The 14877-nt window shown below is 37.2% G+C and overlaps 1 protein-coding gene across 1 annotated transcript in view; it reads right to left on the bottom strand.

Moving 5' to 3' along the window:
- Positions 1 to 14877, bottom strand: part of MYH15 (myosin heavy chain 15) — a 112129-nt gene that overhangs the window by 82621 nt on the left and 14631 nt on the right. The window contains exons 7-11 of the mRNA XM_070800492.1: positions 13643 to 13710; positions 12746 to 12833; positions 9097 to 9214; positions 8062 to 8185; positions 4940 to 5076 (exon numbers count right to left, since the gene is read on the bottom strand). Coding sequence (XP_070656593.1) covers positions 4940 to 5076; positions 8062 to 8185; positions 9097 to 9214; positions 12746 to 12833; positions 13643 to 13710 — 535 coding nt within the window. The remainder of the gene's footprint in view (positions 1 to 4939; positions 5077 to 8061; positions 8186 to 9096; positions 9215 to 12745; positions 12834 to 13642; positions 13711 to 14877) is intronic.

The raw sequence follows: 14877 nt of genomic DNA on the forward strand, positions 1-14877 counted from the left end.
ACTCTTTCTCCATTAACTCATAAATGTGTTAAGTTAAATTAATAGATTAAAAGGTGTTAAACCCACTTTGTTTATGAAATATGGTCTTTTTCATACATTGTGGTGTTGGTTATAATATTATAGTATTTCTGCATCAATGTTCATGAATAAGTTTGGCCTGTAATTGTTTCCCCTGCTTTTATCTGACTTTTAATTGAAGTTAGCTTAATCTCATAAAAGAGTTAGGCAGTGTTTCCTCTTTTTAAAACATGAAATGATTTATTTTGATTATTTATTTTTGAGTTTTTGCTAAAATTTGCCACATGAATAATCAAGAAAATAGAAAGAGCATAAATAGTATTAGGCATATTAATACCTAAGAATCCTAAGAATATAATAATCTATGATTATGTTTTAGAAACATAATTGTAGATATGATGGAGATTAAAAATTATAATCTAGCAAATTGGAAGATTTTTTAAATATGTAAAATTTCTTTTTCTAAAGAAATTGATCTAAGAACAAAATCTCAATAGGCCTATAACTATTAAATAAATTAAATCAAATCTGAAAAATCTATCATGAAAGAAATACCAGATCTGGATGGTTTTATAGGCAAATTTTACCAAAAACTCAAAAATAAATAATCAAAATAAATCATTTCATGTTTTGAAAAGAGGAAACACTGCCTAACTCTTTTACGAGATTAAGCTAACTTCAATTAAAAGTCAGATAAAAGCAGGGGAAACAATTACAGGCCAAACTTATTCATGAACATTGATGCAGAAATACTATAATATTATAACCAACACCACAATGTATGAAAAAGATCATATTTCATAAACAAAGTGGGTTTAATACTTTTTAATCTATTAATTTAACTTAACACATTTATGAGTTACTGGAGAAAGAGTGAAAGTGAAAGTGTTAGTTGCTCAGTCGTGTCTGACTCTTTGCGACCCCATGGACTGCAGTCCACCAGGCTCCTCTCTCTTTGGGATTCTCCAGGTATGAATACTGGAGGGGGATTGCCATTCCATCTTCCAGGGGATCTTCCTGACTCAAGGATCAAACCCCTGTCTCTGGTGTCTCCTGCACTGGCAAGCTGGTTCTTTACCACTAGTGCCTCCTGGGAAGCCCAACCATGTCATTATTTCATAGATGCAAAAAAGGAATTTAATCATTTCTTGGTAAACGTGATTAACAAAATAAGATGGCACAAATGTCCTCTATATAACATTTCATATCTACAAAAAAAATCTATGGAAAATATTAAGAGGAAAATTATATCTTCCCCCAAAGTCAGAAATATGACCCAGTTTGGCAAGTCTTTGAAATTGAAATGCCACAAGTTGATGAGGATATAGAGTCATGGGACTTCCATAAACTTCTGGTAAAGAGTAAAATGAAAAGCATTTTGGCGACATCTCATAAAGCTGGAGCTGTGTATAGCCTAAAACCTAATATTATAATTCATACCTAGAGAAATGCCACTCAAAGTGTGAGCCTTGGCCAGCTGCTACCTACATACTATCAGCCATTGCACCAGCACTTTGAGTCACACTACCCTCAAGAAAGGCTTCCCTTATAAGGGGAAGAATCTGCCTGCAATGCAGGGGATCCGGGTTAGATTCCTTGGTTGGGAAGATCCCCTGTAGAAGGAATGGCAACCCACTCCAGTATCCTTGCCTGGAGAATCTCATGGACAGAGGAGCCTAGTGGGTTACCATCCATGGGGTCGCAAGAGTCGGAGGCAACTTAGCGACTAAACCACCACCACCACCACCATGCTCAAGAAACTCTTGATTATGTGCAAGGGGAGACATTTATAAAAATATCACTGCAGAATTGTTTGTATATAAAAAATTATAAATAAGTTTAATTGAGCTGGCAAGTGGATAAATAAATTGTAGTATATTCATGCAACAGAATATTGTCCAACAATTAAGATCAATAATCTAGCCGTAGATTTATCAATATCAACTAATTTCAAAACTAGTACTGCGTGTACAGAACAAATTTTAAGATAACAGACACACAATGTTTCCATGGAGACTAAAAACTTGCAGAATCATGTAAACTTTTAAGGATATCTGCATATCTCTGTAGAACTTGGATCAAGGGAGAAATACACAAGGGACTTCAACTGTGTCTGTTTATTTATTTTTCAGAATATATTGTGAGTAACTACAGAAAAATGTTACATCTTTTTCTGTTTTATTTTTTTTCTATTTTTTTTTAAATTTTATTTTATTTTTAAACTTTACAGTATTGTATTAGTTTTGCCAAATATCGAAATGAATCCGCCACAGGTATACCTGTGTTCCCCATCCTGAACCCTCCTCCCTCCTCCCTCCTCCCTCCCCATACCCTCCCTCTGGGTCGTCCCAGTGCACCAGCCCCAATCATCCAGTATTGTGCATCGAACCTGGACTGGTGACTCGTTTCATACATGATATTATACATATTTCAATGCCATTCTCCCAAATCTCCCCACCCTCTCCCTCTCCCACAGAGTCCATAAGACTGATCTATACATCAGTGTCTCTTTTGCTGTCTCGTACACAGGGTTATTGTTACCATCTTTCTAAATTCCATATATATGTGTTAGTATACTGTATTGGTGTTTTTCTTTCTGGCTTACTTCACTCTGTATAATAGGTTCCAGTTTCATCCATCTCATTAGAACTGATTCAAATGTATTCTTTTTAATGGCTGAGTAATACTCCATTGTGTATATGTACCACTGCTTTCTTATCCATTCATCTGCTGATGGACATCTAGGTTGCTTCCATGTCCTGGCTATTATAAACAGTGCTGCGATGAACATCGGGGTGCACGTGTCTCTTTCCCTTCTGGTTTCCTCAGTGTGTATGCCCAGCAGTGGGATTGCTGGATTATAAGGCAGTTCTATTTCCAGTTTTTTAAGGAATCTCCACACTGTTCTCCATAGTGGCTGTACTAGTTTGCATTCCCACCGACAGTGTAAGAGAATTCCCTTTTCTCCACACCCTCTCCAGCATTTATTGCTTGTAGACTTTTGGATCGCAGCCATTCTGACTGGCGTGAAATGGTACTTCATAGTGGTTTTGATTTGCATTTCTCTGATAATGAGTGATGTTGAGCATCTTTTCATGTGTTTGTTAGCCATCTGTATGTCTTCTTTAGAGAAATGTCTGTTTAGTTCTTTGGCCCATTTTTTGATTGGGTCATTTATTTTTCTGGAGTTGAGCTGTAGGAGTTGCTTGTATATTTTTGAGATTAGTTCTTTGTCAGTTGCTTCATTTGCTATTATTTTCTCCCATTCTGAAGGCTGCCTTTTCACCTTGCTAATAGTTTCCTTTGTTGTGCAGAAGCTTTTAAGTTTAATTAGGTCCCACTTGTTTATTTTTGCTTTTATTTCCAATATTCTGGGAGGTGGGTCATAGAGGATCCTGCTGTGATGTATGTCGGAGAGTGTTTTGCCTATGTTCTCCTCTAAGATTTTTATAGTTTCTGGTCTTATGTTGAGATCTTTAATCCATTTTGAGTTTATTTTTGTGTATGGTGTTAGAAAGTGTTCTAGTTTCATTCTTTTACAAGTGGTTGACCAGTTTTCCCAGCACCACTTGTTAAAGAGATTGTCTTTAATCCATTGTATATTCTTGTCTCCTTTGTCAAAGATAAGGTGTCCATATGTGCGTGGATTTATCTCTGGGCTTTCTATTTTGTTCCATTGATCAATATTTCTGTCTTTGTGCCAGTACCATACCGTCTTGATAACTGTGGCTTTTTTCTGTTTTATATGTGAAACTTGAATGAAACAGAGTGACAAACACAAATTCAGGATCTGGGGAGCTAGGAATAGGACCTGGATCAAGGAAGAAATACATGAAAGGCTTCTACTTTGTCTATTAATTTATTTATTTTTAAGTTGTGAGGAGTTGCAGAGAAAACGTTAGGAATTGATATACTTTTATGACAGCTCCATGAGTACACATTATAGTATTTTCTCTATTTTTTGTGTTTGAAATATTTCATAATAATTCTTTTAAAGTCATTTGTTAAATGTCTAAAGTCATTTAGATAGGATGGATAGTAAATACCTCATTTTAGAGGTGAAGGAGGTGAACTGAGAAAATTAAGAGTCTCATACAAGTTTACAAAACCTGTAACAGAAGTCATATCTCCTGATCCCTGAACTCTCATAAACTCCCATACCATGTTGGATACTATATGGGAGTCATGGAAAACTCTTAGGAGACGTCTCTCTGATATCTCTGATAATGTAATGGTTTCTCTCTTCTTTGGGGAAACAGAAGGAATTAACAACTGTCAAGTAAGCAAATCATACCAAGACCTGTGGACCTATCTACAGCAAAAAGTAAATATGACAACCACAGAACCCCTTGCTCAAAATCCCTTTGTTTGGAGCTTGCTTTTCCATAATTATATTAAAGGATTAACAAAACCTACACTCAGTGTCCAGAGGTGGTGATAAATGTCCCTAGTGAACCTGCCTGAATTGAAGTAAGAGAGTTATGGTTACATGTCACCAAGAATCAGTTTCTGACCCAGGGGACGCTGTAAAGTGGTCAGAAAACATACCTGCTTTACAGCAAATTTCCCCACAGAGTTGGCTGTGAGATGCCTGCCAGCCCTTCTAGGTCTGCTTCTGTTTTGAATTATGAGTCACACCACTCTCAGAGAGCCAGACTTTGCCAACTATAAAGAATCCCTCCAAAGGGAAGACTGGAAGCGATGCAAGAAATATCTGAATTATGCTTATTCTTAGTTAGGGTAATAAAAGCCGTTTGTGCTCTGTTTGGTGTTCCATAATTTTAAAAATTTCACATTAAGTCCCAGACTAAGCAAAGGTGGCAGAGCTCTCTACCCTGACTCATTATAAGGCAGTGAGAAGTTGCCTAGACTGAGGCACACTGTTGCTCTAGCAGTGGGTGTGCAGGGTGGGATATCATACCTCTCTTCCAGAATCCTTTGGAATTTGATTTGCATCAGTTTTCCCCGTACTCTGGCTTGGAACAATGTGAAGACTTTTGATAATCTCTCATCTCTCATGGCTTCCAGTTTGCTCAGAGAGCCATCTTTTAAAAGCACCTAAAAGAAATGTCAGATGTCAGTTCCAGTCCTAGTGGGCATTCAGTAAATGTCTATTGAATGGCCATATGAGCAACTAATGTATTTGATGATCAGTTCTATTTCTTGTTAATTTTTCATAATGTGTAAAATGTACATTCTAGAAAGTTTGGTTTTATAAACCTAAAGCTTGCCAAAGCAAAAAACTTCATTTAATCCTGTGGTTGTATTAGTTCCTTAAGAACTTAGACTGTCCTCCTCCCAATCTATTAGCTATGTCTAGGTTGTTTAAGGAACTTGGTTTTAATTTGAAGCTAGGCCCAGGCAGGGGTCTGCACACTTTATCTGTAAAGTGCCAGATAGTGAAAATTTTTAGGCTTTGCAGGCCATACTCAGTCTCTGTAGAACCTCTACTCCCACACCCACTCCCTCCCTTCTCCCCACCTCCTCTACCTGTGCCTCCTCCTCTTTTTTCATTTTTCTTCCTCTTTAAAAATGCCAAATCATTTTTAGCAAGGGGGCCATATAAAAAATAGGCCATTGATATGGCCCTTAGGCCATAGTTTGCTGACAACTGCTCTAGAGAAAGTCACCTTCATCTTAGACGATAAAAAAAAATACACATAATTTTTTTTTTTTTAAGAATCATTAGTAAGGGTCAGGATGAGGTGAGTGAGGTACTTAAAGCACAAATGTTAAGGCAGCACTCACTTTCAGGGTTGTACAAGTCAGTACTTACACCACAAGTGAGTGCTGCCTCAGATTTTGTGCTTCAGGAGGCTCTCAATTTATGTTGTGTGCTGAGTCACTTCAGTCATGTTGGATTCTTTGTGACCCTATGGACCACCAGGCTTCTCTGTCCATAGGATTCTCTAGGCAAAAATATTGGAGTGGGTAGCCGTGCTCTTCTCCAAGGGATCTTCCCAACCCAGGGACCAAACTCAAGTTTTCTGCATTGGCAGGTGGATTCTTTACCACTAGTGCTACCTGGGAAGCCCCTCAACTCATAATAGTCCTAGCCTAGGTAAGCAGTACACAACAAAAATAACTAAACATACAAGGAAGCAAGGTACCAGGAGTAAAAATCAGCAGAAACAGGTACTCAAAATGTAGGAGTTGAGTAACATTTTATAAGCATGTCCAACAGATTTCTTTTTCTGTAAGCTCTTTATCATACATCCTCCAATTCTCCTTTAAATAACCTGGCTCTTTTATGGCTTTCCCAGTGGCTCAGCAGTAAAGAATCTGCCTGCAATGCAGGAGACACAGGAGACTCGGGTTTGATCCCTAGGTCAGAAAGATCCCCAGAAGGAAATAGCAACCCATTCCAGTATTCTTGCCTGGAGAACTCCATGGACAAAGGAGGCTGGCAGGCTACAGTCCACGGGGTCACAAGAGTCAAACGTGACTAAAGCAACTTAACACATGGATGTCATTAGAAACACCCTGACACTGTCAGGTGAAAACCAAATGTGTTAGCGGTTTCCCAAAATATGTGGATCTGCCAAAATCTCCAAGATGAAGCAGAATTTAGTGAATCAAATTTAAGGAAATTAACTTTGGACTAACGTTTTGGATAGTAGGGTTGATTTTACTGTTTTTAGTTACTCAGGCAGTCTTTCAGAATTAATTTCCTGAGAGCATACTTATGGATGAATCTGTTCACATGCAGACAGGCAGTTATCTCCAGTAAGTTGATTCAATTTTGTCTAGCTCTGATGTATATAAACATTTTTTATCACCCTAAAGTTGATTAATTATTTTATATCTTGGCACAAACTTGCTTAGATAAGTAATTATAAAGATGTATTACTAAATATAATCAAGGCCATCATTAAAAAATCTACCAACAATATGTGCTGGAAAGGGTATGGAGAAAAGGGAGCCCTCTTTTGGGGTGGGAATGAAAATTGATACAGCCACTATGGAGAACAGAATGGAAAGTCCTTAAAAAACTAGAAATGAAATTATCATATAGCCCAGCAATCCCACTACTGGTCATATTCCCTGAGAAAACCATAATTGAAGAAGACACATGTATCCCAATGTTCATCGCAGCACTATTTACAATAGCTAGAACATGGAAGCAACCTAGATGTCCATTGACAGAGAGATTAATAAAGAAGTTGTACACAAGGGAATATTACTCAGACATAAAAAGGAATGTATTTGACTCAGTTCTAATGAGGTGTATGAACTTAGAGCCTATTATACAGGGTGAAGTTAAGTCAGAAAGAGATAGACAAATATAGTATATTAACGCATATATATGGAATCTAGAAAGATAGAACTGATGAACCTACAGCAGGGCAGCAAAGGAGATGCAGAGAGAACAGATTTGTGGATGCAGTCGGGGCAGGAGAGGGTGGGCTGAATTGAGAGAGTAGCACTTAAACATATACTTTACCATAGGTAAAATTAGATAGCCAAGGGAAACTTGCTGTATGATGCAGGAAGTTCAAATCCTGTGCCCTGAGACAACCTAGAGGGGTGCGATGGGGTAGGAGGTGGGAGAGAGGTTCAAGAAGGAGGGGACATACATATGTGTGTGTTCAGTCACTAAGTCGTGTCTGACTCTTTGCAACCCCATGGACTTGTAGCACACCAGGCTTCTCTGTCCTTCACTATCTCCCAGAGTTTGCTCAAATTCATGTCCATTGAGTGATACTACCTAACCATCTCATGCATATACCTATGGCCAATTCATGTTGATATATGGCAGAAACCAACACAATATTGTAAAGCAATTATCCTCCAATTAAAAATAAATATATAAAAATGATAGAGCAAAACAATGTAATCAAGGCTAGGTTTCAAAAAGCATTGACTTTCAAATTTTCTCTCTCAACATAGCCAAAGTTTTCACTCTCAACAGAGTTCTATTTGTATTATTTGTGGTCACAAGAGCTGTAAAAGCCTTATAATTGCATTTTCATGGGTATTTTCAGATATACAGATTTTCCTCCCACTCTTTTCCAAATGCATTCTTTGTGGTTCTCTGGTTACCTTAGTGATTCCAAAGCGGTACTGGGTATGGTCTATCTCTAAGGAGTCAAGTAATTCTTCAGCTGCTTTTCTGTTGCTTGCAAATTTGCTCTTTGGAAACACCCTTGGGTTCAGAATGTAGTACCTAATTTAAGTAAAGAATAAATCCTGAGGTCAGGGGTGCATATAAAGAATAAATTGGACAAGTAAGGCAAAGGGAAGTGTGTCTATATATATATAAACTTCCACCTCTCCTATCAATATGTTCAATTTTCACAAAACTCTTGGCAATAATAATGAGGATACAAGCAATAATTCTTTCCTTTGGTATAATAGTTTATACTTTTCATAGTGCTGTCAAGACCACCTCACTTGATTTTATGCTCAAGAGGAAGGAGCGGGAGAGTGGAGTAGGGATCAGAGGAAAGACAAAGAGACAGGCTTAAGTGTCTCTAAGTACAGATAAGGACACTGAGAAGCAGAGACATTAAAGAACTTTCCCAGGATTTCCTCGTAGTAATGGTGAGTTGGTGGAGAGCTAGAAATATGCTTCTTAATACTGACACAGGTACTCTTTCTACTCTACTATACTTTGCTCAAATTAGCTTGATGACTTATAATTGACACTTTTAGAATTCAGGAAATAGAAAGCAAAAATACCTCTCTTGCCTCCTGCCGCATACCCTGCTGGCTTTCTGCCTTTCACAGGCTCTGCTAGGAAAGAAACAGCCCGCTTGGATGGCAGCTACGATTAAGTACCAACAACATTTCAGAGATTCAATTCAGCCTCTGTATCGTTCTTCTCTATATATTTCTTCTATATGTGGGTCTATTATCCAGTAATAGAGATTTAAGGATATTACAGCTACATGGATGTTGGATTTAAGGGGAAATAATAATGGAACTCTGTCATCATATATCTCACCACCACCAAAACACATCGATCTGTAGTCTGGAGGATATCCACCAAACAAACAATGCATGCCTAAGCACTCAGAAAGAGAAGGGGGAAAAAGAAATGCTCCAGGCTTCTTGAATCCCAGGATGTATGTTTACCTTTGCTTAAAATCAGCATACAGCAGTCGGTGTGGAAAACCTTCACGGCATATCGTGATCCCTTCTAAGACACCATTACAGCGCAGCTGCTGTAGAACCAAATAAGGGTCCATTACACCTGAAGAAAGAGGTTCACCATGAGTCCATGTCTAAAATGATGGTTACCCTAGATTTTGTCCTAGTTGCTGCATCGTGGGTTAAAAGAGTCTGAATCTGGTGTTCTCTACTTGATAGTTAAAAGGACTCATTCACTGTCAGCCTGATGGCTCTCAAAGTCCCCACCTATAATGTAGCAGTCTCTAGGTAGGATTTACCTGGGATGAATCCTTTAGTTCACGGTTAGTCAAGATTATATAAGCAAATACTCCTAGAAGGTGAAAAAATACATTTTTGTCCTAATGTAAATGGCCGGTATAATATCCATTTGCCAGTCAAAAATCAACTAGAGTGGGGATAAAACACAAAAGAGAACTGGCACCTCCAAGTAGGAAGGGGAAGGGATTACAAGAAGGGAGAATGCAAAGAAAGGGGAAGGTAAGCACAGCCACAAAATTCTGTTTACTGTTTCGCATTTGGGAAGAACTGGCCACACCCAGCCTACATTCTCTTCTGGTGATCTTGAGAAAACTTAAGTTGTGTTCTAAAGTATAAGCCTTCTCCTAGTACCCCTTTGTTCCTGAGATGAAGCCCACTAGAGCTGCAGCTGCAGTCTCTGATAGAAGCCTTTGAAAAGCCAACCAATAAGCCATTGTATCTGGCTCTCAGTAAGACATCTGGAAGAAGCCAAATGGCACTCTCCTAACAAAGACCTGCTAGAATGTTATAAGGAAAATGGGAATGAGATGATTTTCTGCTTCTGTCCAGGGTCACAGAAATAAGCGGTAGGACATACATCCATAGTCCTGTACTCCCATCCCTGTCACAGACAGAAACAGATCATCTGTGAGAAGGAGCGAAAGCCGAGTTCTGTGACATAATAGCAGCAGGCATGCTTATTCCCTTTAAGGACATATGAAGAACTGTTCTGATTAGATCATGAAGCTTTTCTTATGACTTTGTCTTAAGAATTAAAAAAAAAAATACCCTGCTGATATCAGAGCTGGCTCGATGGGAGCCAACTCTAATAGGTAACAGAATTGCTTCAAAATAGAGGCAGCTAATTAGATTCCTTGCTAGATGGAAGCAGTGTCCCTAGATGCATTCAGAAACCCAGCTGATGAGAAACAATAAGGCAAAAAACATACAGCATGAGTGAACATGAAGTGTTTGCATTGCAAAAACTCAAACTGCAGCATCATTGTTTAGCATCACACTTTCCCCAAACAGGTCACAGACTGTCAAGATTGGGGTCTTAATTACAGGATGTTAATAAAAATGCAAGGTTTTGCAGAACCTCAGAAATCAGGATCAGCAACATCTGGCTACCTAATCCAAGGATGATTAGCGCTCCGAAGACAGTAAGTGCTTGTCACCTACACAGCTTCGAGGCTGACAGCCTCCAACCAAGCTCCATAAAAGCCAGTAATTCAAAAGAGAAGGCTGGGAATATTCAAATCCAAGAAGTAAGGAAAGCAATCCCTGTAATTAATATCTGTAAAAACTTTGCTTTGTTAATTAAAACATAAATAATTCACCACCACCTACCTATCTCATGACCTCACCCCAGCACTATCCACTCATTAAAAAGTGTCCACTACAAAAGCCAAGAAACAGAAACAACTTAAGTGTCCCTTGATGGATGAACAGCTAAAAGAGATGTGGTATATATGTACAATGGAATATTATTCAGCCATATAAAAGGAAGATATCCTCCCATGTATGAAAACATAAAAGGACCTTGAGGTCATTATGCTAAACAAAATAAGCCAGAGAAAGACAAATACCATATGATCTCATATATGATTCTAGATATTTTCATCCTAAATGTCTTTCCTGAAAGCATTCCTCCCACTGGTGTTTTCATTGTATAACTAATTGGCCATGCAGCAATTTTGCCATAAAAGATAAAATAACTGGTTTCAACTGGCTGACAGTTTGGTTTCATTTCTCCATTGGCACAGCACTCTCATTCTCATATTCCATGAATCTGAAAGAGGCCGAGGGCCTCCACAGTGCAGAGTGGAACCCACATTTTCCATAGAACCTGGAACATCTACCAACAGACATGTGACAATATGCCAAGAGCAAATAGTAGTGTGGAACGCTTTCACAACATGACACAAAGCTCAGTTACAAACATCTATTTTAGTACTTGTATTTAGTGACACCTCTCTCACTGAGGGAAGACATTTTTGCAAAAAATAAAAAGTGTAGTGCAGAACAAAAAGATGAATCAACAAGCCAAAAAAAATGTATAATGAACTATGAACAAAGACTTGGAAGATAAATGGTTAGGTTCAACCCACAAAGTAAAATCAGCTATGCTTGCAGCATTGCCATGGATCTACATACATTTTAAGTAATTCAAATATTTCATATTTCACAATACAATGTTTTTAATTTTATTATTCATTTTTCATGTTTAATTATATTCTTTTAATGTCCCTCTTTTTTTTGTTGTTGTTTTATCTTTTATGACAAAATTGCTTGATGGCTAATTGGTCCTGTAGGTGAAAGTTTGCTGCAAAAATGCTTGCACAAAGGTGTTAATAGCAAAGAAGCTTATGGTGAAAATATCACTCACTTATACATGGAATCTTTAAAAAACAAACAAACAAATGCATAAAAAAAGAGATTCAATTTTGTGGTTACCGGAAGTAGGGGAGGGGAGGGGAAATTGGATGAAAGGTCATCAAAAGGTGTGAGCTTCCATTTTTAACATAAATAAGTCTTAGGGGTGGAATGTGCACCATGATGACTACAGTTAACACTGCAGTATGGTATACTGAACATTATTAAGAGAGTAAATCCTAAGAGTTCTCATCACAAGGAAATGTTTTTCTCTTTGTTTTGAAATCTATAAGACATGATGGATGTTAATTAAACCTATAATCATTTCATAATGTATACAAGGCAAACCATTATGCTGTATACCCTAAATTTATAAGCATTGCGTGTTAATTATATCTCAATAAAATAGGAGAAAAAATAAAACATTTTTAAAAAAGTATCTACTGCCCAGGAGTACATAACTAAAGAGATGGGTACTATTAAGGAAAGGAAAGATAGTAGTATGATGAAGCAAGACTAGAGGGAGTTCTTAACAATTAGAAATAGATTTAGAATCTCTCTTTATGGTCAATTTAGATAATTTAGACCAAATGATTTCCTTTTTGCTGAAATATCCACTTTAATCCCCTAATTGATTATTCAATTCCTTTTTTTTATACTTTGCCCTTGTAGACAATGGCATATAAGCTCATCCACATTTTAGCATGAAATTCAAGGAGGAATTTAAATGATAATATCAAGTATTCTAGCGTTACCCAATTGAGTCTGCTTTGTGAAATCCTTCTGCATGTCCACCTGAATCTTAATTCAAAGGCAATCTTGAGGAAGTTTTGAAAAACTCACTTTTAACTTATTTTAGTTTTCTTTATTAAAATCTACCCTTATATAAAAGAGACTGGTGAATGCTTCTTTGAAAGACATTCAACATAGCTTAAATCAAAAGAATTTCCTAGTGTGGATTACAAAAAAATTTACTTACCTGGTGTTTTGTTCACATTGGGATTTATGCATCTCACAAAATGAGGTGCAGTTGATTTCAGCTTAGTCATTAATTTATTTAGGTTTTCCTAAAATGGAGAACATAAATCAACACAAAATCACTTAGAAATCACTAAAAAGTCCAATCCACCTCACAAGAGTCTCCACAATGATCAATTTAATCTTAATCAGATACAAACCAACAAAGAAATAATGAATTCAACATTTTTCCCTGCTTACCAAAATACATTATTTTCTTCCTATGACAAGTCAATATTTATCTAACTGTTCTGTTGTGAATCATATCTACCTGTTTGGTAGCAATTTGGTAGCAATAATTTATGGAAGGGCAATAAAATAACTTGAAGAAAGAAATTGTTTCTCAAGTATTCTGTCTGTAAAAATTTTATCTTCATCTGGAAGCAGAATCTGAGATGGAGCTTCTGGTTCAAGAGATTTATCTGGAGAAGGAGGGAAGCCAAGCAGGGGAGGGGAAGAAAAAAGCAATGGCATGGACTCAGTTTAGTCTGACTCCTGCAAAAGCTCTGAACATAAATGCACCAATTATACTACAGTTGGTATCTCCTTGAGGCAAGGGAGGGACCAAAGTCTTGAGAGGCAGGGAAGGAGATTACTTAGCTTCCCATTCTGGCAACTGTGAGTTGTTATGAGCCTATACTTCCATCAGTGGTAAGATGAGTGCCAGGCTGATAAACAGGATCTAAGTAGGAGATAAACATTGTCCACTAAAATCCATAAATACCAAGATAATATTCAACTTTTCCAACTTGGTTAACTTCAGATACTTTATCCTCATAAGAAGATGTAAAATTACAAATAAGTAATATATGCAGATTGTGAAGCAGCTAATATATGAATAGATACAATTAAAAATTACTTTATGCAGAGATGCAACCATTTGGAACGAAGCTCCTTTCTTGCGTTTCTTCTCCCCAAACTGTAGAGCTAAAAAAAGAAGAAAAAAAGTACTAAAAAGGCTCCTTTTAGTCACATTATCAAACCCTGGTGATGAAAGCATAAATGTGTCAAAGTTCTAGAAGCAATAAGGCAATGTCTACAAAAGCTTTAAAAATATTTATGTCTCAACACAAAAGTCTATTTCAGGTGTTTTTTCTCAAAGAAATATCAGGCAACTGTGCAAAGATACTCACTGAAGCATTGTTTAGTCATTACAAAAATATTAAGCAAAAATTTAAATGTCAACAATAGGAGATTGGTTAGTTAAAGTATAAAAAAAGTATGAATACAATGAAACACTGTGATCTTTTAAAATGATGGTGCAGATCGATATTACTGACCTGGAAAGATTTTTAGGATTTATTTTGAGAGGAAAAATTAGGTTACAAAATATCTGTATATTATGATCCTAAGTATATATATATAAAAGTGTAGTTGTATTATGGCTGACTATATACATAAAAAATGTTGGGTACAGTGTATACTAAAATGTTAGCCATTGTTATCTCTCTCTATGACATTATAGGTAATCTTTATTTTCCTCTTTTTAGTTTCTCCATATTGTCTTTGGGGTAACATTCATGCATTATTTTTGTAATTTATAAAAAACAATCCATCCCCATTTTCTTAAAGCAAACAAATCTATGCTAAGCCAAATTGTTTTACAAACATTTGTGTAGTGCTAATTCATTAAGATGTACAAAACCCATAAGCAATCTGGAAAAAATGGGCCAGCTAACAACATAAGAAACTGATAGAATACTCTCTAGCTGGAGCAACAGCTGAGGCAGGGGTCAGAGTTTAGTTACTGATGTCCTCTTGACGTGCTCCATGCCCTCTAAGGGAATCACTTGACTTCTTCGTGCTTTCACTTTTTTTAAAATTTTATTTTACTTTTAAACTTTACAATATTGTATTGGTTTCACCAAATATTGAAATGAATCTGCCACAGGTATACATGTGTTCCCCATCCTGAACCCTCCTCCCTCCTCCCTCCCCATACCATCCCTCTGGGTCGTCCCAGGGAAAGGGAACGCTGCTGCTAAGTCGCTTTAGTTGTGTCCGACTCTGTGTGACCCCATAGATGGCAGCCTACCAGGCTCCCCTGTCCCTGGGATTCTCCAGGCAAGAACACTGGAGTGGGTTGCCATTTCA

Source organism: Bos indicus, chromosome 1 (genome assembly GCF_029378745.1).
Source record: "Bos indicus isolate NIAB-ARS_2022 breed Sahiwal x Tharparkar chromosome 1, NIAB-ARS_B.indTharparkar_mat_pri_1.0, whole genome shotgun sequence".
In the NCBI taxonomy this organism is placed as follows: domain Eukaryota; kingdom Metazoa; phylum Chordata; class Mammalia; order Artiodactyla; family Bovidae; genus Bos; species Bos indicus.